Source organism: Bidens hawaiensis, unplaced genomic scaffold, assembly GCF_021521415.1.
Source record: "Bidens hawaiensis isolate Kalapana, Puna unplaced genomic scaffold, B.hawaiensis_p1.1 tig00012184_1, whole genome shotgun sequence".
Classification (NCBI taxonomy): domain Eukaryota; kingdom Viridiplantae; phylum Streptophyta; class Magnoliopsida; order Asterales; family Asteraceae; genus Bidens; species Bidens hawaiensis.
In genome coordinates, this window is record NW_027491981.1 from 453087 (window position 1) to 476631 (window position 23545).

Below are 23545 nucleotides of genomic sequence, written 5' to 3' on the forward strand. Positions count from 1 at the left end.
CTCAGCGTGCTGCGTGAAGAACTAGAATTCTTAGCGCATCGCGGGAAGAACATACATTCTTAGCGCGCTGCGAGAAGAGTTCTCTTCACGCATTGCAGGAGCAAGATGTCTTCACGCAGGCTTCCTTAGCGCGAGGAGCTGCAGACATCCTTAGGCGAGAAGAACCAAAGGACAAGCAAAGAAGTGGGTTCAAGGCTTAAGGGTTAAGCAGGAGGGCGGGATGGCGACAAGACAAAGAGGCGGGACGACAAGAAAGGAAGGCGGGACGGCGGAAAGAAAGGGGAAGAGAGAGGCGAGAATGAACAAATAAATATATTTAATTTACTCAGTAATTTTTACAAGGATTAATAATAAACTTTAAATCATAAAAGAAACGGATCAGAGAAACGGGTACCTGGGTCGGGTCGGATTCGGGCAGTTGCCACAGTCTCCCCTACTTTGAGAAATTTCGTCCCGAAATTTAACTCGTAGTAGGTGGCGCAGAGAAAAGGTACGGGTACTTGATCTTCATCTGATCTTCCCTTTCCCAAGTGAACTCGGCTCCGCGCTTGGACTGCCAACGAACTTTAACAATAGGGATGCGACTGCGCTTGGTTTTCTTCACCTCGCGATCCATAATCTCCACGGGCTTCTCAACAAAATGCATAGATTCATCAACTTGAACTTCATCAAGAGGTATGTGAAGGTTCTCGTCAGCTAAACACTTCTTGAGATTGGATACATGGAAAGTTGGATGCACATTACTGAGCGCGAGCGGCAGGTCGAGTTTGTAGGCAACTTTTCCTATACGCGCGAGAATCTTGAATGGCCCAACATAACGAGGTGCAAGTTTACCTTTCTTCCCAAAGCGGACAACACCCTTCCAAGGCGACACTTTGAGGAGAACAAGATCACCAACTAGAAATTCGAGAGGCTTTCGCCTGCGATCAGCATAACTCTTCTGCCGGCTTCTGGCAGTCAGCAGACGATCACGGATCTTGGCGATTTTATCGGTTGTCTCTTGAACTAGTTCGGGTCCTGTGATTTGAGTTTCACCCACTTCGCTCCAACAAATCGGGGAGCGGCATTTACGACCGTAAAGTGCTTCAAATGGGGCCATACCGATACTGGAATGATAGCTGTTGTTATAAGAAAACTCGATCAAAGGCAGGTGTGAATCCCAATTACCTCCAAAATCAAGAACACAAGATCGGAGCATATCTTCAAGGGTTTGAATGGTTCGCTCAGACTGACCGTCAGTCTGAGGATGATATGCCGTACTCATGTCCAAGCGAGTTCCTAGCGCAGATTGGAGAGATTTCCAAAAGCGAGATATAAAACGGCCATCGCGATCGGATATGATGCTCAAAGGAGTACCATGGCGGCAGACAATTTCCTTGACGTAAAGCTGCGCGAGATGCTCAACATGGTAGGTTTCACGAATGGGCAGAAAATGAGCAGACTTGGTCAAACGATCCACTATTACCCAAATGCTATCATGTTTGCTTGCTGTCAAAGGTAACTTGGTAATAAAGTCCATTGCTATACCTTCCCACTTCCACGTAGGAATTTCTGGTTGTTCGAGCAAACCAGATGGGCGTTGGTGTTCAGCTTTAACTTTAGAACAAGTCAGGCACTTAGCTACGAACACAGCAATATCCTTTTTCATGCCAGGCCACCAATAAGTAATGCGCAAATCCTTGTACATCTTATCAGCGCCAGGATGAATAGAATATCGAGATTTGTGCGCTTCACAAAGGATATCAGCGCGAAGATTCTCATCACAAGGGATCCAGATGCGATTAAGATAGCAGAGAATTCCACTCAGATTAGGGACAAAGAGTGCTTCCGCGCCACACGCTAACTCGGCGCGAAGGTTACCATTACTGATGGATGCGCGCTGCGAGTCGCGAATGCGCGATTCAAAATCGTTTAGGATCGGCGCGAAATGAAGCTGGGTGCGCGGCAAGATACAGTTAAGCTGGCTGGGTTTACGGCTGAGCGCATCAGCTACCACATTAGCTTTACCAGGATGATACCGGATCTCACAATCGTAATCGCTGATGAGTTCGTTCCATCGGCGTTGTCTCATGTTAAGTTCCTTTTGATCAAAGATATGCTGAAGGCTTTTATGGTCAGTGTAGAGGATACACTTAGTACCATAAAGGTAGTGTCTCCAGATCTTCAAGGCAAAAACAACTGCACCAAGTTCGAGATCGTGAGTTGTATAATTCTTCTCGTGAATCCTAAGTTGCCTTGATGCGTAAGCGATAACCTTGCCTCGTTGCATAAGAACACAACCGAGACCTTGGTTAGAGGCATCACAATACACAACAAAATCATCACTTCCCTCAGGTAACGCAAGAACAGGGGCTTCACACAACAAACGCTTGAGCGTTAGAAAGGCTTCTTCTTGCTTCGAGCCCCAAATATACGGTTTGCCTTTGTGCGTCAAAGCTGTTAAAGGCAAAGCGATCTTTGAAAAGTTCGAAATAAAACGCCGGTAATAACCAGCTAAGCCCAAGAAGGAACGGATTTCGGTTGGAGTAGATGGCGTAATCCAGTTCTTGATTGCTTCAATTTTGGATGGGTCAACATGAATACCCATCTTGTTCACAATATGGCCAAGAAACTGTACTTCATCCGACCAGAAATCACACTTGGAGAGTTTGGCAAAGAGTTGCTCGGCTCTAAGCTTTTGCAATACCAATCGGAGATGTTGCTCGTGCTCGGCCTTGGTCTTAGAATACACCAGAACATCATCGATAAATACAATCACGAATTTATCCAAGAAAGGCCTACACACCCGATTCATAAGATCCATGAAAACGGCGGGTGCGTTGGTTAAACCGAAGGACATGACCAAGAATTCAAAATGGCCATAACGAGTACGAAAAGCAGTCTTGGGAACATCTTCATCACGAACACGCAACTGGTGATAGCCAGAACGGAGATCGATCTTGGAGAAACAAGAGGCACCTTGGAGTTGATCAAAGAGATCGTCAATACGCGGTAAGGGATACCGGTTTTTAATGGTGAGTTTGTTCAACTCGCGGTAATCAATACACATGCGAAACGATCCATCTTTCTTTTTAACGAACAACACCGGAGCACCCCAGGGCGAAGAGCTAGGGCGGATGAATCCTTTAGCTGTCAACTCTTGAAGTTGGCTTGCCAATTCTTGCATCTCAGCGGGTGCAAGACGATAAGGAGATTTAGCTACGGGGGAAGCACCAGGGACAAGATCAATACGAAACTCGACTTCACGAGCGGGAGGGATACCAGAAAGATCATCAGGAAAAACTTCAGGGAAGTCACGCACAACAGGGATATCGCGAAGTTTCTTCTTTTCTCCATCAGGTTTAACCACATGGGCTAAAAATGCAACACATTTCTTCCGCATGAGTTTCCGGGCTTCAGCGCAAGACATAAGCTTAAGACCGCGGGAGGGTTTCTCGCCAAAGATATGAAGATCACCATCTTCACGAGGAATGCGAATCAACTTCTTAGCGCAAATAACTTCGGCGCGATTATGCGAGAGCCAATCCATACCAATGATAACATCAAAACTTCCAAGAGGCATAGGGATGAGGTCAATTAGAAAATCGTTTTCGTTAAGGTTCAGCGTGCAATCTTTAATCACAGCGTTTAATAAAATAGTTTCACCATTAGCCAATTCAACTGAAAAGTTTTCGCTTAAGCTATCGCGCGGTCGCGCAAGCTTCTGCTCAAAAGCGCGAGAGATAAAACTTCTATCGGCGCCAGTATCAAAAAGTACAGATGCATAGTGACCGTTAAGTAAAAATGTACCATTAACTACGTCATTATTTGCTTGCGCTTGGTGCGCTGTTATGTTAAAGGCTCGGCCTCGCGCCACTTGGTTCGAAATTTGGTTCACCGGATTCGCTTGAGTAATCTGGACTTGTAGCCTCGGGCACGCGTTCCGGAAATGACTGGGATCACCGCAGTTATAGCACGACCTGGGTCGTGGATTCTGGTAAGTTGGTTGTGGGTTATGCGGGTAGGCTGGTGGTGTTTGCACAATTGGATTGGTGGGAGGGACTCTACAGTACTCAGTAGTGTGACCAGCGCGGCCACATCGGTTACATTGTCGACACGGGGTTTGGGGTGGGTGATGAAGTCTACAGGTTGGGCAGAAGGGTTGGTTTCCTGTGTAAGGTTTCTTAGTTGGCGGGGCAGGAAGTGCTGGAGTGGTTAAGGCATAGTTGTGGACTGCAGGAGGTGCTGGGTAGGTTGACAGTGGGTTAGGCGCGTAAACTGGGGATTGATAAATGGGTTGCTGGACAATGGGAGGGTTGGTAAGCGCATAGGCTCTGCGCTTGCGTTTGGGGTTATTATGGTGTGAGGGTTCTGGTTTGGTTTCTGATGGTTCAGGGACAGTCTTGGTGGGTTTGGTCTTCTCAGCTCCCCGCAGGAACAGGGTTCCTGCTCTGACATGGTTGTCGCTGAGCACAGCGGCCAACTCGATGGCGTCAGAGAGGGTTGCTGGGTTTCTGGCCCATACGGAGTCTTGAATTTCCATGGGGAGACCCCCAAGGAACTTCTCGATGGCTCGGCGGGTAGGGGTAACAAGGTGAGGGACCAGTAAGCTTAGCTCGTGGAAGCGCGTCGCGTACTCGCGCGCTTCGCCGCTGTACTGTTTCAAGTTCCAGAATTCTTCTTCCAGGCGCTTGACTTCGTTGGGAGGGCAGAATTCTCGCATTAGGAGATCCTTAAATTCTTCCCAAGGTACGCTAGAAGCAGCTTCTGCGCCACGCGCATGAGCTACTCCATTCCACCATGTAAGCGCCCTAGATTCCAGGACACTTGAGGCATAGAGGGTTCGTCTGTCTGAAGGGCATTGGGTATGGAGGAAAGTGTTTTCAATCTTCTCGAGCCACTGGAGCATCACGGTGGCTCCCTCGAGACCTGTGAACTTGGGTGGTTTACCCGCATGAAAGGATTTAATGTTGTAGCTGGAGGTATTAGCATTGTTTTGGTTTAAGGCTTGGGCTATTGCGGCGGCCATTTCCTGGGAACGTTGCTGTTTACGCCTGCGTGATGCTTCTCTCTGGCGATAGCGAGCTGATAGTGGAGGCATTCTATAAAAGTTTTAGTTTTAGTTAATAACTTGGTTTCAGCGCAAAGTATAACCTTATAAAACTTGTTTCGCGAAGTTACATGCTATCAAATGCTGAAGTAAAACATGAATTTAAATGCAAACTTAATACAGATAACGAATTCGAATTTGGGAATCGACAATTCATGTATCACCATGACTTTCCGAATTCTCAATTTAAAATATACGAGTAAATATGTATTGGAGATTGACGATTCATGTATCACCATGACTTTTCAATCTTCAATATAAAACATACAAGAAATAAGCATTGGAGATTGACAATTCATGTATCACCATGACTTTTCAATCTTCAATTTAAAACATAAAGTAAATGGGAATTGAAAGTCAACTATTCATGTATCACCATGACTTTTCGGATTTTCAATTCCAACAAACGAATAAAAATCGAAAAATCGCGAAATAAAACATAAAACCATACGCTGCGTAAGCGCCAGCATGTTTAATAAATAACGAGTAAATAACAATAAGCGCGCGAACATGAGATTTCTCTCATGCGCGAGAGGGGACTCTTAGGTTTTCTAGGTCGTTACGTCTAACCACCTATCCTAAAGTCAACGAGCTCTGATACCAATCTGTAACACCCCGACCAAAGGCGGATTATACATCGGGGCGCCACATATTGTTTCATTACTCGTGACACTATTGGTGTCAATATTTATTAATACACATTTTATCGCGCACGTGCAGCGGGGAAAATAAAGAACATAAATCAACATAAATCGATATATTATAAAGCATAATATTCAAATAACATAAACTTGTCTTGTTACATTTTAAATCTAGGTCCAAAACAAAAGTAAACATCCTATGTGTCCTCAAGCTTCAAAGCAGCTACTGCAAACCTGAACATGTGTTAAAATAAACGTCAAACACTTGCGTGTTGGTGAGAAATCAAGTTTAATAGATATTCATAGTTAATCATAGATAATCATAGATAACAACAGTAAATCTGCGCGCAACATATGTTAATCTGGTATCTAACAAGGGTGAAATCAGATTGTGACCAAGCCTTAGATTCATAGCTCATAGTTCAATCCGTACTCCCAAATGAGCACAAAAACAAGAAAACTGTGCAAGTGTAAACAAAAGAGAAAACATAAACGATAGGTTCTCCCGTGTCTACCAATGGATCCATGAGAACTTCGGAATAGGCCGAACAAAGCGGTTAATGATACACACATACAAATAACAGCCAAGTAAATATCCATAACACATGGGATACTGCGCGACTAAAACTTCATAAACAGTTTAAGACTCAGTTTTGTACGAACACATGAACATCCCAAAACATTAAAACAAAAAGGGATTAGATACGAGATTACTCACTTGATAAAGATGCGATGTAAGATAATGCAAGAACCAACTCTTAAACAAGCAAAGTTAACCTATAATTAAAGATTATGTTTTAACGATCGGTTTTAGGTCTAGGTAATAAGTTAGCATAATTAATAAGTAAATTATTATATATAATATATTACCGGAAAAGCAGGAAGAACAAGGAGGAAGACGGAGGCAAGAGAGGAGGCGGCAGAAGGACAACGGCAGAGAGCAAGAGGGAGGAAGAGATAATAAGTGTAGTGTGTGAAGTGTTAAGAAAATAGTATTATATTTATAGGCAAACCCTAGGGGACATAAACCCTAGAAAAGATTTCCAAAAGTAAAAGAAAAGATATCAACAGCAAAAAGATTCCAAAAGCAAGATCTCAAAAGATAACAAAAGATATCAAAAGCAAACAGTAAAAGATCTCAAAAGATATGGCAGCAGGAAAAGGGGAAAAGCAAAAGGGAAAGCTGTCAGGGAACAGTAAAAAGCATGGGCGGGGACAGAAAAAGGTACAGGTCAAGCATGGCAAAAGCAGATCCTCAAAAGATAATGTCAGTTACTTTATCTACCAACCAATGGGGTTGGTACGCATGCAGCGCCGAAAGCAACTATTCAGACATAAAGCAAAGCAGGTCAACAGCTCAAAAGATAAGACAACACAAAAGCAAACGGCTAGATTTAAACAAGGGTTCAGCGCGAGAAGGCTGTGTGCGCGAGCGCGAAGGCTGGCACAACAATCCTTAGCGCGCTGCGGGAAGAATCACAAATCCTTAGCGCACTGCGAGAACATAAATTCCTAGCGCGCCGCGGGAACTACAAATTCTCAGCGTGCTGCGTGAAGAACTAGAATTCTTAGCGCATCGCGGGAAGAACATACATTCTTAGCGCGCTGCGAGAAGAGTTCTCTTCACGCATTGCAGGAGCAAGATGTCTTCACGCAGGCTTCCTTAGCGCGAGGAGCTGCAGACATCCTTAGGCGAGAAGAACCAAAGGACAAGCAAAGAAGTGGGTTCAAGGCTTAAGGGTTAAGCAGGAGGGCGGGATGGCGACAAGACAAAGAGGCGGGACGACAAGAAAGGAAGGCGGGACGGCGGAAAGAAAGGGGAAGAGAGAGGCGAGAATGAACAAATAAATATATTTAATTTACTCAGTAATTTTTACAAGGATTAATAATAAACTTTAAATCATAAAAGAAACGGATCAGAGAAACGGGTACCTGGGTCGGGTCGGATTCGGGCAGTTGCCACAGAAACCATCTATGAACTTATTGTGAGATGGAAACCGAACCAAACCGAACTAAACCGATTTTCACTCGCTTAAGACACACAAGTGTGTTTTTAGCTATCAAGTCTTGTACAAATCTTTAAAATACTTTATAAACTGATTTTAATAATTTTCTTAAGTACTTGGAAATGTTGGATCCAAATTGATCTCATAACAAAGTTTGGACCGACAAAACCAAACACTCGCTTAACGTGCGTTGTTAGTTCTAAAACAATAGAACTACATACTAGGTTAAGTCTTATTAAGTTTTATTGAGTTATCTCATAACATTCATAATCTTGGAAAGTTGACTTTGGGTTTGACCAATTATCAAGACCCGAACCAACAACCCGAAACACTCGTTAAAACCCGTTTTAGTATCTACATTATAAAGGGACTTGCGTTCTAGAATTTTTACCCGCCTTATTACTTAACATATGTAGTGTAAATATTAAGGCTAGATACTTTAACCCGGTTTCGAGCAAACTTATATTTTTAAAAACTAGTATTACAATTTATTAATATTTACATTTTTAAACCTTAAACTTTAAATTGTTTGCATTTATTTTCATTTATTTTATATAAAGGTTTCTTAGACAACCTTGCATATACAAGATTTCCTTTCACCTAGACCTTGCTCGTTCAACCCCATCATTCCGGTTACTCGTAATTTTACCGATCAAGTTTATTACTTGAATGTGAGTACTTTTCATACCCCGTTTTCCATCTTTCGTTTTGGGGTGATATTGCATGCTTATTCAAATTAAATGTTTTATATACTTGAGTCGTAAACCACAAACTTTATTGTATACTTTACTTAAATAAATGTTCGATTTGGTGTTTCTATGCTTACATGATTATATGTCTATGTGTTTATCGCTTTTGGTTTGTGGAACTATAAAATCCTAGTCTATTTGGCAACCCCTTATAGCAAGGTGTCGTTAACGTAATGCAATTAACGATAACTGTAAATTCTAGACTATTTGGCATCCCCTTATAGCTAGGTGTCACTAACGTAATTCTATTAGCGATTTTATCTATTTATCCAAATTATTGCTATTATTTATTGTTTCGTATACAAGTTGTGGCATTTCTTATTATATACATACTTGTTCAAAAACTATGAAATTGCACCAACCTTTGTGTTGACAAACTTTATTTTGTGCAATGTTACAGGTTTGACTATAGTTGACTCGAGGACTTGGAGAAAACGTTATCAAGACTATTAGGATATTAGCAAAACGAACAATATATATTTGTTTACTTGTATTCAATTTGTTTTGTATGAACATGATGTGTTGTTTATTGATTTTATGAAATAAAATGAGTTGATTAAATATTGTCGCTTTAATAGCGTCTTGTGTATTTGGGCAATTCGTTGCACCCCGGCATGTTCCGCCGCCTTTGGTCGGGCTGTGACAGATTAGTATCAAAGCCACAAGACTATAGGATATGTGGTTAGATGTAACGACCTAGTATAGTCTTTACCTTAGGGTCATTATATGTGTTGCCTATACGTGTTTACCCTACTTGATTGTTCATTACACTTATTTATTTCTATACTCATTTATCTCATTAAATCGTAAGTATACACAGAAACTCAAAACATTCTAAGGTATCCTTACCTTACTTTTGCTTAATTTTATATTTACACATACATGCACTTTCATAATAATCCAAGGTATCCTTACCTTACCGCAAAAACATTAGATTTTACTATGTTTTATGGATCACGAGCTTAACTTGGATCCTGTTGTTTCAAATCTCCTTAAAGATTGTCTCATATGAGATGACCACTTTAAGTTGTCGAATGCGAGCGTTCCGGTCGCCATCCTAATTTTCGGTGTTGAAACAATAGAACCACGGTGGTTCATGGACTAGTGTTTTTACATGACGTTGTATTCCGATTTATTATTTTTGTTACAATCGTTATTTGAGTCGAAAACATGAAAAAGACGCGGTGGTACATGCACATGTTTAGACTCCAACATGGTATTTTTGTAAAAAGGTTTTTAGTGTCAGAATATCAAGTCATGATGGTTCATGCACTATTTTTCCGCCTTTAAATCTTAAAACATTATTATTACGTTTCAAGAATTTAAACCATTTTCCCTTTATTTTGTTATAAATTCTTATCACAAGTCTTCATTTATAAAGGTTATATTTTTTTATTGTTAATAATTCTTTTATATCTCGATTTTTATGCTAAAGTTTTACACCAATTATCTCATTTTGATTTCACAATGATTTTTATTACAAATTTCGTTCATTATGATCTCTTCGATATAAGTTAAAAATATATGTATATATATAGTTTGATCTATTCATAATGATTTTTAATATGTCATTTATTTTCATTAAGACTATTTACAAACAAAATTCTTAGTATATGAATTTCATCATATTAAGAAAGTTTTTTGATAAATTTCACCTCAAATTTTCAAGTAAATTTTCTATTGTATAAACTTTAAATTGTCTTTAAAGTCATTGTACAAAAATTTTATTTTTATAACGATCATTTCAAAATATTAATTATTTAAACTTCTCACGACATTTTTAATTATACTACATTATATAATACACGTGGTGGAATTTTCATTACTTAAATCCATTCTCATAACCACCTTCATTATGCATTTTTTTATCATTATGAATTTTCACCAATAAAATTTGCATCCTATGATTTTCCTCGTTTTAAATTTCTTACGGTAGTTTCGCCTTGATTTTTTTTCGAGAAATTCACAAACTTATAGCTTGTAACTTTCTTGAAATTTTCATACAAAACTTCATAGAAATTCGATTTTAAAGACAATATCGTTTATTTTTGATTTCTCGATTCACAATGACGATCATTTTAAACTTACCATGATATTTTTGTTATATGATATTAAATAACGAACTTGGTTAAAAAAAAATTTCCAATACGCAAAATTTTTATACTAAAAAAAAACTTTCATCATTCATATTAATACCACGTAACAAATTTCGACATTCAAATTCACTTATTCTTATATATATATTTCCTCATAAACAAGGAATTTTGTTTTGATCCTTATAAAAATTATTTTGCTTCCTCATGACAATCAACTTTTATTTTTACAATAAACTCTAAATTAAGCAAACCTTATTTTCTTAGTCTTTCTGTGATATTTCTCACTACTTTTTTAAGCATCTCAAGAACGATTTACGTTATGTGAGTTGGATTTATTTCAATTTTTCTCATAAATTATTTTCAACTTAGGCCAACCCGACGTGCGTAACAACTCTCAATTTAGTGGAAAAATTTTTAGCAAAATTTATTGTTGTTGTGAATCACAAGCTTGGATCTCAATATTTTATTTATAAAATATATATTAACTTGTAATCTTATTTATCAAAAGTTTCATGAATGTTTCAATCACTATAAATAAATCATGATATTTTCAATTTAAAAAAAATGTTATTAACCAAACATTTTCCCTAAACACAACCACGAGCTTCCAAACACCCGTATCCCATCTCGGACTACCACCTTAACTTAAACCACCATTCCACTTCAAAAATTTTCCCACACCATCAAATCCTTCCCCAAGGTGAACGAGACCTAACACACCAACGTTATACCCTCACCCACTCGAACCCCATGCTAATCCAAGATGTGCAAAATCGACCCGACAACAAGCCCTAAATACCGACACCTTTACCTACCAAATTATTGCTATTATTTATTGTTTCATATACAAGTAGTGGCATTTTCTTATTATATACATACTTGTTCAAAAACTATGAAATTGCACCATCTTTGTGTTGACAAACTTTATTTTATGCAATGTTACAGGTTTAACTATAGTTGGCTTGAGGACTTGAAGAAAACGTTATCAAGACTATTAGGATATTAACAAAACGAACAATATATATTTGTTTACTTGTATTCAATTTGTTTTGTATGAACATGATGTGTTGTTTATTGATTTTATGAAATAACATGAGTTGATTAAATATTGTCGCTTTAATAGCGTCTTGTGTATTTGGGCAATCCGTTGCACCCTGGCATGTTCCGCCGCCTTTGGTCAGGGTGTGACAGAAATAGTAGTAGGATGAGTGACCTCCTGGGAGATCTCCACCTGGGCAACCAAAAACAAATATGTGAGCTCTTCGTGGGCAAAGCGGACAATATTGGTTGTGCGAGGGGCCGGATGTTACAAGTGGTATCAGAGCCACTCTTGTGTCGTTCGGGATGGTGACCTCATCAGAGACGATGAGTCCCCTCAGTTGTCGTGAGGTACACCTTAGGCAAATCCCACATCCTAGATGGGATGGTGGGGCAAACCTCATCGAGGACGATGAGTCCAAAAGGGGGTGGGGGTGTTTGTAACATCCTAGGAAAATCCAACATCGGACGTGGACAAGAGAGATCATTGGGTCATAAGTAAATGTCCCGCCTCTTAAACCACCAACGCGTTTTGGGCTTAATGATAGTGGATGAGAGGAGAGCTCCACAGTTAAGCGTGCTCAGCTGGAAGTAGTAGCATGATGGGTGACCTCCTGGGAAGTCTCCACCTAGGCAACCAAAAACAAATCTGTGAGCTCTTCGTGGGCAAAACGGACAATATTGGTGGTGCGAGAGGCCGGATGTTACATAATTCAAATACAAAATCTTGAAATAAAAGTAACATTAAGAATACAAATTTAAAAGTTAGATAAATCTTGATTAATTCTTCTAGCATAATCATTCCTAAGTTCTTCACCAATCTTGCGATCAAAACAATTTATAACCTTCATCGCGTATAAAATAAAAATAGACTTGTCAACACAAGGTTGAGTGAGTAAACCACCAGTTAATATAATATAATATAATATAAGAAAATGAGCAAGCTGCCATCGTGAGTTATACAATCAAGCCAAAGCTTGTAATATTGTAAGCAAATAATGATGAGCGGGCTAAACCGTTGTCATGTGAATCGGGCGTTGGTTACCAAAATTGAGTTGTCGGTGAAACCATTGTCATGCGATTGGATACCGGCCACTACGACAGTCGTATGATCATACTAATATGTGAATATGATGAACCTCTCCGAATGCGATAAAATAAATTAATAAATAAACAAGTAGCAAGTTGGGCACATAATTGATAGCACACAAGGTTAACAGTTGCTAATGTGAATACTAATAGTATGTAAATATATAAGTACGCATATGTCACCAAAAGTTTGGAAAACAAGTTAAAACAAGGGGAGTGATTACTTACCATATAATCAAGAGGAATAAGTGCGATGAGATCATAATCAATATACGTCACGCTCAACGAGATATATCAACGAACAAATCTTAAGTAATAATAATTGAAAATTACAATGAATTAATAAATGGATAATTAATAAAGATTTGAGATCGATCAAGTATTTTCGTGTTTAAAATAATTTATTTAAAGTTCATTATTAATAATGATTACTTTTTAATTTAATATTGTAAATAATAAATAATAATATTTATATAAAATATAATCGTTTATAAAATACTTGTACCTAGAACTATATTTTAATATGCTAAATAACAAGATATATTATGTATTTTAAATTAAAACCCTTTTTAAATCTTAAATTTTTAATACCTTTAACAATACATATTAAATAAATATATACCTATCTATATATAAAAATATATGAAAATATATGGTTTTAACAAGGATTGGAAAAACGACTAGTTAATATGTCGGGTTTAATAAAATATCATTTAATTATTATATTTATAATATAACTTAAATGGTTAAATTTATTAAAATAATGGTTTGAATTGATTTTTGTCAAAAAAAAAGTCAAAAAAGGGTATGGAGGGGCTTGAACACGCTACCTATACCCCCCTAACCGTTAACACACACACCATAGCCCTCTAGGTTAGGGTGCCAGTTGATAATAACACGAGAATGAAAGTTTAAATACGTATAGAGAACATACCCATATAATAAACAAACCCTAGAATCATCAGTCTGCCAAATCGTTCAACGTTTGGCCGATTAACCATAGTGTTAATGTTGATGAAAATGAAACAAACCAAAACGCATAATCAATTACTTACATTTATGATTAAACATGGGTTAATTTAGAGTGAACAGGGCCGTCAGAACGAGGATCAGAACGTCAATTAGATGGCTTAGATAATATAATTAGTTATGGGGGTATTGTTGGCGATGATGGTATGATAGTGCAGAAGAAATCAATTTGATTATAATGATCTCTAGATGTATAATCCCAATTATGCAAATGGCAGTTTGATAAAATAACAATACGTATTACAAAGATCCTGATTTCTTAATTAAAAACGTCGGTGCGATCGTTTAGACAAGGGGAATCATATGCACAATTCACTTTTGATTACAAACAAAGATTAAGGTGCAAGTTACACAAACGGGTTATGAGTTCGGGCTTGGATACAGGTTAATGGGTATGGGTTGAAAGAATTTAGTAATCTTTTGAATGATTTGCTGTTTGACCCTTGAACTTTATGGATGGGTACGATAATGGTTAGGGCTTTTTGTTTGGGTATAAAATGTATATATTTAAAGATAAAATGGATAAATTTAATAAATATAATAAACATTATAATATTGATTTGATAAATGCGAAATTGTTGGTTAAATTACCCGATCATAGAAACGGGTCGGGTAACGGTTATCAAAACACTAAGCGAAATTTTTTTTTGGATTGCTAAAGTGGTGGTGGCGGTTTAAAAATGAAAAGACTCGGTTGTGGTGGAAGGTGGTGTGAGCTATTCACCACTCATCGAGGTATTGGAATGCCATTCCAAAAAAAATTAACGAGTCCGTGTCCTTGGAACCAAATCATAAAGATAAAATCAAAGTTCATGGAGGTTGGGTTAGATCTTCATAGATGATTCCAAAATGTGATTTATAATGGTAGGAAGACTTAGTTTTGGCTAGATTGGTTGTTAGGTTCGGTTACCCAAATTGTTTTCGATTGAAAGATTTAAGGACTGTGTTGTGGCGGATAGTTTGTTCTTGATTGATGGCTGGGTGTGTGAACGGTGGGATTGGACTCGAGACCCTATCGTTGGTGCAGAGGTGGAAGAGCTACGTGGCCTGCTTCAGTTATGCCCTGAGGTAGATATTAATATAGGGGATGATAAAGTTGTTTGGAAGGTGTTGTCATGAAAGAAACATCCCGGTTTTGTCGAACCTTTGTCCGTTTTGTGGAGAAATGGAGGAGTCAGTAGAACGTATTTTTATCTCGTGTGGTCTAGCACCGTCTTTATGGACCGTGCTCGCTCAATAGTGTAAGGTTCCCGTTTTCTTCTTGTTTAGCTTCCAAGACTTGTTAAATACTCACAAGTTTCTAAGAGTTTCAAAAGAAAAAGTCTTGGTGTTTCAAACGATTTGTCTTGTGGCGACGTGATGTATCCCAAACTTGGTTGAGGAAATCAAAGTGTTAGGCTACCTTTGGAATAAAAGCAAAGAGAAGAAGTGGGACCTAACTTGAGAGGTTCGATGTTGGTTCAAGGTGTAACATTGTTTTTGTTTGTTTTGGTGTTTTAATATAATTTGTTGATCATTAAAAAAAAGTCAAAGATTATGTAAAAATTCTCAAAATTTCGTTGTATTTCCATTTATTTATTTTTGGAACTACTTGCACCTATTTTTTTTTTGTCACACATTAATCATTTCTCTAAAACTAGAAACACATAACTGTAGTTCCAACAGCAGAAGCAAGGGTTTAAAGATAAAAAAGGCAAAAAAACTAAAACTAACTACACCTCCAACGATCCATCCGCACAAGGCCGCCATGGTTTCTCACACCACCTGGTTACGATACCTCGCCCGGCGTTTCGAGTATTCACTAGCTCTCAGCTACAAGGTTAATTTACCCCCAATCCTCACTTAACTTTATCATCAATTCAGATCTTTATGCTAAATTGCTTTGCTCTGTTTCCGTCACGTATTTTTAATCTACAACGATTAAATTAATATCTGTACGGCTGAAATTGGTTAATTAAATGGTTTTTATGGTCGGATTCAGGCTCTTAGGGTTTATTAGGCTAATTGGGCTTGCATTGATTTATGTTCCGTTTTGTTATTGCAGCTGATGTTTTCGTCATGTGTGGGTTTAGTTTTGTAATTTACTTCAGAAAGGTTAAACTTTTTTAGGTTTTCGTTAGAGGAATTGATTTGTATTAAAAAAGTAGAGCTTTTGTGGACTTATTGATGTTATACCTAGGTAATTTGATTTGTAATAGAGAATGCGGTTTATAGTAGTAGCATGACGTTGAACAAATTAAATGGAATGCTCGTTCAAGCTGGAAATGTTAACAATTTCTGTCATGTACACTAATATATATGCCTTTGCCTCTAAACGAAAACGAACGACATAAACAAAGTCTTTTGTTTATTTAAATAAACGAGCAAACAAACGCTTTGTTCGTTCTTTTATGTTTGTGAATTGTTTAAATTTTAGTAAATACATAAATAGTTATATTGTGATGTATTAGACTTTTTCGTTTGTGTTTATCTATGCTAATTCATGTTCGTTTATGTTTGTTCTATTATGTTCGTTTAAGTTTGTTTCTTTATGTTCGTTTAGGTGTTAAACAGACAAACATGAACATGCCCGTTTTCTTAGTTGAACATGAACAAAAAAGTTTGTTCGATTAGATGTTCGTGTTCGGTTAAAGTTTAACGAGCTAACACGAGTTCGTTTCGTTTACATGCTGAAATTAATATGATATGCACGTATTACTAATAACCCGACCCCTGCCGCCTATAGATAGTTTTAGACAAGTTTCTTTTGAAGTATATACCCGCATGCCAAGTATGGTTCGTAACAATCTATCTTCCGGGGCATATGATGATTCTTTCACCATTTGGGGCGTTAATTTACCTACTAAAATATCACCTGTTTCGACCCAAGATCCCAGCATTACAATTCCATTTTTGTCTAAATTTCGGAGTAAATGGACTTCTAAATGCGGTATTTCATTAGTGACCCTTTCGGGGCCTTGGTTAATCTGAATTTCATATTTACGTATATGAAAAGAAGTATAAATATCTTCATATACTAAGCGCTCGCTAATGAGTACTGCATCTTCAAAATTGTAACCTTCCCATGGCATATAAGCTACTAATACGTTTTTCCCCAAAGCGAGTTCGCCACCAACTGTAGCAGCACCATACGCTAAAATTTGTCCCTTTTTAATGCATTTACCCCGCCGAACCTGGGGTTTTTGATGCATACAAGTATTTTTGTTGGAACGTTGATACATAACTAATGGAATCCTTAGAGTGGTTTTTGATGCATACAAGTATTTTTGTTGGAACGTTGATACATAACTAATGGAATCCTTAGAGTATCCCCATTACCTGATAAAAGGATCTTGTCAGTATCGGTATAAAAAATCTTTCCTTCGTGTTCGGCTATAGCAAGAGCCCCTGAATCTAGAGCCGCTTGGCCTTCCAATCCAGTTCCAACAATGATAAGTTTTTTTTTCTTTTGTTGCAGAGCTATGAACATGGTAAAATCTCCAATAAAGAAGTAGGAGACAACTTCTGGAAAACATTTTTCCAAGGAAAATTAACATTTTTGCATTGGAACAAGGGTGCGGAAATGGCTCCTACAATAGCATCCGAAGGGGGAACTCTTCTTGTCAGGAAACTACCAGCCGCAGATCCACAGTAATCTCACTAAACTGCCACTTATCTATGACTTGATATCATGCTAAAAAAAGTTTATACACAAAACTTTTGATTAATTGTTTGTAAGTGGTTTTGCCAGGCGTGTTTATGTTGGAGATGTGGTGGTGATGAAGGACCCTGAAAATTCGGACAATTATCTGGTTAGAAGATTGGCTGCCATTGAAGGGTATGAAATGGTTTCCAAAGATGAAAAAGATGAACCTTTTCTACTTGAAAAGGATCAGTGCTGGGTATTAGCCGACAATGACAAATTAAAGCCCCAGGTAGTTCATGATAACCGTTAATATGCGCTCATTTGTTGAAAAACACCTTTTTGACTACTTGTAAATTCACATAATTTTACTTTGTGTTTTCTTAAATTTTCAGGAAGCTAAAGACAGTCGGTTATTTGGTCCTGTTTCCATGAATGACATAATTGGTAGAGTCTTGTATTGCTTGAGAACAGCAGTCGATCACGGGCCCATTCAGAACAGGTACTTGTGCAGATAAAACACGATTTACACATTTTGAGTGCTTGAAGACTTTAAAGAATACATTTTATGATAACATTATAACGTGTGTTTATTGTTGCTTTCACCAGTCAATTCAGCATGCAGAAGGACTTGCCGGTATTGGAAGTGGAATTGGATGTTGATGAAATGGCCAAAAATCACAAAGCTTAGAAAGCTTACAAAGATACTATTTTCAAATATGTTTGTATGTACTCTGTTTCCATCAGATTTTTTTATGTTCTCCTCAAGAACAAAGAGTCAATAATTAAAGTTCGGATATTTTTCGATTCGTGGGATCTTCAAGTCAAGAGGAACATATTTGGGAGAAGATGGTGTGTTCTTATCATGTTCTTTATACTTTCTGACTTCTGTCTAGTTTGTTGGCATGGGTCATTTGAGCAGTTGATAATCTTGCTTGGATTTATCTATATTTTGGTCATCAAATTCTGCAAGAATTCTGTTCTTGATTACTTACATTTGCCCTGCTAGTTACTTGCATTCAGTTTTATCAACAAAATTATTCATAATTGAGCATGTTGCTTATCGAACCTGAGCCTGGGCTCGAACGAACAAGCAATGGAATTGGTGTTTCAAGTTTCGGTTGAAACGCCCCCCTCCCGTGAGAACTTTGCCTGTGTTAAGATTATGGTTATGGTCACGTTGCCTTTGAAGTATTTACGTGATTCGAATTTCCAAGAAACGAGTTAAAACATGTATATAAACATTCAAGTACAACAATTTTTATGTTTAATGTTAATGATGATTTGAAAATATAGAAATCTATTGAGAAATTTAAACAACCTATACAATTTATACAACTAACCAAAAAGGGTTTTATAATTATTACATCTTTTATAAAAGTTTAGCCAATAGAGTTAGTTATTACGAATCTCAAACCTACATTTAACCTATCTTTAGAAAATATAAAATTTTAGTTGCTAAGCACTTTGTTGAGTGATCTTAACATCCTTAAAACATTTCATGTAACTGATTTAAGTTCATTTTTAGGAAGAGAAGAAGTGAGGTCAGGTGGGCTTATTGCAACAATTTTTTAACCATCCATTTGTAATTGATTTAACTCTAGTTCTCTACTGTCTTGGAGATGATTTTTTACCAAGATTAGAGAGAAGATTGCAAATAATAATCTCTATAGATTAGAGAAAACATTAGTACATACAACCTTTAACTAAAATCCAAGAGTAAATATATTTAAACTTATTACCATCATTCACATTATCAATCAAATGATGACACATAATCTTTTACCAAGTACCCAAAAGTTTACTAAATTAAATTAATTCAGATTATGTTTCAAACTGCCCAAAGTATTCACTTGTTTCACATTTTGACTCTACTATTCGATTTCTTAACTTTTTTTAGTTTGCCGAATCACTTGAGATGGTGATGCCGAACTACCCAAAGGGTACCCCAAGTGGCCTTACTTACTACTCTTACATTCCTAATACTATTTCGAATAGGTTCTCTCTTATTTCGATTATGTATGAGTGTATGACCATAAAAAAAGGAAAAAAAAAAGAACCAAACATTTTTTAAAACTATGCAGCATAATTTTTTTGAACGACCAACTAAGTAAAGCGGGTACTTCGTACGCGGCCCTCATTGGTTAAAGGTAGCCCGAGCCGGCCACTAGTCCGGACGGACGGAGCCGCTAGCGGTCCACCTATTGAGGGATTCACCGGATAAAACCCAACCCCCACGCCCGCCAAATGGCACGACAACAAGGAGCCGTTAAAACCGGGTGAGATCAGGACTCGAACCCTCCTCATATCTCCCATTTAAATTAATGATAATAAGGTTTGAACCTCCTACCTCTCATTTATAAAATGAGTGCTCTAACATTGAGCCTAAATAATAAGATCTAGTAATATCTAAACATTTTTGCTTTTTATTATTATTTTTGAAAAGATAAGCATATAAGTACCAATTACCAAAATAGCCCCTTGTAAACAGGACATATCACAACAAAGGATTCTCCTTCCTGACCTCTAAAATGCAAAACCCCAAACAGTGACACCAAAACCTTTTACTCGACGAAATGTTGCCGGCGTCTCATCTCATCTCTCACGGCGTTTCCGGTAAGTTTCCGGCCACTTTCACTCTTTTCTCCGGCTTACTTACACTTGTCAGCCGCTTTACTTTATCCATCTAATTATACTATACCTTTGTATTTATTAGGGCATAAATTAAAACCTGTTTTCTTCAGTAAATATTTATCTTTGTTATATAATATTTTTGGGTTTAAAATCTTTCTGAGACTATTTATTCCGTTGGAGGGTTTCTGGGTTTGGTTTTGTTTATGGTTTTCATGTGGTTACGTGTTTGCACGCCACCCGTTCGACGATATGCCTGAATGGTTTCTGAAGCTGAATTTAGGTTTAACCGTAACCGATGAGGCCTAAAATGCTTCTAACAAGTCTTCTCTTGCATAATTTGATTGGTTTAGTGCAAAATTATTAAACCCCCAATCTGAGTTGCACCCTGATTATTAGATGATATATAAGTGATACTCAATATCATGAATTTTTAGTCGATAACGGTATATAATTTGTCATGATTTTGATGAAATATGGTGCATCTTTGGTAGTCTATTTCTTTTCTTGTCTGTTATCAGAGCTACTAACTTGGAATATAGTCAATGTTAAATTGTTAATTATGCGTTTAACAACCATATTTGTAACTTTGTTACGGCAGTGCTTTTAAATACGTACCCTTTTCGGGACAAACAGATGTGTACCTATTTTGCTATTTAATTTTAAGTTATCACATTTGCAAAAGGTAGGGAATAAGTCCCCTATTGTCAACATGGCGATCCAGGGTTACATTACATATCATTGTATAAACATGAATTCAAACTTTGAATCACATATTGTCAATCCCTTTTTAGCAATGGCAAATCCAGGGTTACATAGCAATGTATATAATTATTACAAACCTTTTGCAGTCTGTTCTTTAGGCTGTATCGTTAAAGAAATTTCTTTGTACGTAAGACAAATTGAATACTCACTTTCTTTCTTGTTATCGTCAGATCATGGAACATCAGATGGCAGGTGCCTATCCTTTTGTAACAACTGTAGAAGGTTCCCACAAGTCAAAGTTGTACTTTCTGGAAATTTGACCTGTGCTTCAAGGGGTACCATGTCGTTTATCTGTAATGCAAATTCTAGCGGTCAAAGAAGAAACCCAGATTTTTCTAGGCAAAATAGACCAGGGTATTCAAGAAACAGGAATAGAAATAATGAAGACCGCGATGCCATTGATGGGTTTGAAGACTCTGAAGTGTTCTCTTCAAAAAACGGTCAGCCTTTTCTTTCAGGTTCTCCCCCAAAATTCCAATCAAGTGCAGCTCCTGGGCCCAAAGAAAGAGAAATTGTGGAAATTTTCAGAAAGGTTCAGGCCCAATTAAGAGAACGGGCTGCACAAAAAGAAGAGAAAAAGGCTGAAGATCCGCAAGGACATAACAAACAAAATGAAACTGTTGATTCTCTTCTGAAACTATTGAGAAAACACTCGGTTCAACATGGAAAAAGCACGACCACGAGCAGAAACAATAGAGATTTCGTGTTAGACAACCAAGCCGAACAGAACAGTTTGTTTACAGAAGATAAAAGTCAAAAAGACTCGAATAACCGTGTCAATCACGAGGTCCAAACCACTGAAGCCCGGTTTGTAAGACCCGCATCAAATTTCCGAAAGAGATCTCCAGTTTCTGGATTCAGATACAAGCCGATTTTGACCAGTGAAGAGTCTTTTACCCCTGGACCATTTAAAAGGACAGAAACAAGACATGAGCCTGGGTCAACGCCCGAGGTCAAAATCAAGACTGGGTCTGAGCCAGAAGTTGAAAATGAAGCCTTTAATCGGTTTGATGAAAGTTCAGATGATGAAATTGAAGAGATTGCTGATGAGATTATTGATGATTCAGAAGAAGCAAATGTGATTGAAGATAAGGATCTGAGCAGCATGAAGTTGGTTGAGCTAAGAGCGGTGGCTAAATCTAGAGGCTTAAAGGGGTTGTCAAAGCTCAAAAAAGCCGAGTTATTGGAGTTGCTGACTAGTTAAAAGTTTACCATAGAATTTAAGTTGTTCTTTGATACTTGCTAAATTTATGTCCTATTTACTGTCTTTTGCTGGGTTTGTTTGATATGGTTGAAAAACTTGATATTTTTGAGTTAATTACCATGGATGTGCCTAGAAATAGACAAGTGGTTTGAGATATGGTGAAGGTCACTTGTTTGATTTGAATTTTGTAGCTCAGTAAGTTATGAGACGGACGCTTAATATACCGAGTAAAATTTCATTCATTGCACCATATTGGTAGATGCAGAAGTTGCTTTCATTGAGACGTATAATATTAGTAAAGTATTGAAAAACTATAGTAGTAACAACTTAAAGATTAGTGAGACGATAAGAAGGTAGCACAAATCTCTTTGAAAGTACCTATACATTCCTTTCAAAAAACTTTACGCCGAGCTCACGCGAAGAGCATCTACTAGGGGCTTCTCTTTCCAAGGTTTGAAAGGATTTGGCAATGGATGGACGATGTGGAGGCAAATTCCACCGATGTAGAGCTAAAGTTTTTGAAATACGTCTGGGAATGTAAACTTCAAGGGGACAAGAAAAGTGGGCCAACCCCACCTTCAATTAGTTTTTCTTGAAAACTAATAATCAATTCAGTTTTAAATTAAAGTTGGTACAACAAGAGCGAGAGGCAAAGTGAAAAATGAACCTTTTGTCGACAAGGTCATTGAGCAAATGCAAGAATTTTTTTTATGAAAAAGATGACATCTTTAGATAAATTTCACGAACAAATGAATGAAATTATATCTAATCAAGAAATGATCACTCTAGTGATAAACAACTCGAACATGAACCCACTTGTATTTTATCTGTTATTTATTTTAAGTTGATTTATACTTTTTCATTTTTACTTAGCGTATGTTTAATTTTTTAGTTAGTGTATGTTATATTTCTATGTTTAATGTATTTTATTTATTTTTCATGCTTTATTTTTAATTATTTAAAATACAAATTGTAATATATAAATAGATACGAAATATAAAAATTAAATTTGTTATAAAAGTTATTTAATTAAATACACAATTAATTGTAGGAATAGGCTATGATGTGGTAGTTTGAGGAGGCTTGTTGTGAAAGAAAGTGAGATTTTAAGAAAAGTTTGAAATTTGATGTGACGTTGATATGACAATTTGTAATGATTTGTTGTTGTGGATGCGCTAATGAAATCTAAGGGTAAGGCGACCAAAAGTATAACAAAAGCTAATGTTTCAAAAGAAACCAACAGAAATCTATGCAACTCCTACTCTCCTTCACCGTGAGAGTTTACAATATACTAAGAGCATCTCCAAAGGTGACCCTTATCCACCTTTCGTTTGGACCACCACCTCCTCAGCACCCCTTGCTCTGTCTCCTCTTTTCCTTCCCTCCCGCCTTGTCCGCACCGCCATACCTTCTCCACTATCACTCTTCTCTCACACTTACCTCTCCCTTTATCTGAAGACCGACTCAGATATGGACAATAATTCACTCACGCGTGGGACATACTCTTACCGAGGCTATCAAATGTCTTCTCTTCAATTGTCCAAGCCATCTTAATCCCCATGTATCTTATCCTAGATACACGTCAC

General features: G+C 37.5%; 2 protein-coding genes across 3 annotated transcripts; both read left to right on the forward strand.

Annotated features, from left to right (window-relative positions):
• Positions 1-15379: 15379 nt before the first annotated feature.
• LOC143540265 (mitochondrial ATP-independent inner membrane protease subunit 2-like) lies at positions 15380-18268 on the forward strand. 2 transcript variants are annotated; one of them, XM_077033372.1, is made up of 5 exons: positions 15380-15556; positions 17195-17367; positions 17468-17651; positions 17755-17861; positions 17969-18268. In XM_077033372.1, exons 1-5 carry the CDS (start codon positions 15485-15487, stop codon positions 18048-18050), a joined length of 618 nt encoding a protein of 205 aa, XP_076889487.1. In that variant the 5' UTR covers positions 15380-15484; the 3' UTR covers positions 18051-18268. The 2 variants fall into 2 exon arrangements, with proteins under 2 accessions (XP_076889487.1, XP_076889488.1); XM_077033373.1 differs by lacking the exon at positions 15380-15556 and adding an exon at positions 16403-16428 and having other exon boundaries at positions 17158-17367.
• Positions 18269-19825: 1557 nt separating this feature from the next.
• On the forward strand, positions 19826-22102 carry LOC143540242 (rho-N domain-containing protein 1, chloroplastic-like). Its single transcript, XM_077033353.1, has 2 exons — positions 19826-19975; positions 20926-22102. The coding sequence occupies exons 1-2, from the start codon at positions 19936-19938 to the stop codon at positions 21957-21959; spliced, it is 1074 nt and encodes a 357-aa protein (XP_076889468.1). The 5' UTR covers positions 19826-19935; the 3' UTR covers positions 21960-22102.
• Positions 22103-23545: the final 1443 nt, after the last annotated feature.

Coding starts and splice junctions, on each gene's coding strand:
- LOC143540265 (XM_077033372.1), top strand. CDS start 15,485: ATGGTTTCTCACACCACCTGGTTACGATACCTCGCCCGGCGTTTCGAG. Junction 17,652..17,754: donor ATGACAAATTAAAGCCCCAG/GTAGTTCATGAT, acceptor TTAAATTTTCAG/GAAGCTAAAGACAGTCGGTT. Junction 17,862..17,968: donor CACGGGCCCATTCAGAACAG/GTACTTGTGCAG, acceptor TGCTTTCACCAG/TCAATTCAGCATGCAGAAGG.
- LOC143540242 (XM_077033353.1), top strand. CDS start 19,936: ATGTTGCCGGCGTCTCATCTCATCTCTCACGGCGTTTCCG. Junction 19,976..20,925: donor CATCTCTCACGGCGTTTCCG/GTAAGTTTCCGG, acceptor TGTTATCGTCAG/ATCATGGAACATCAGATGGC.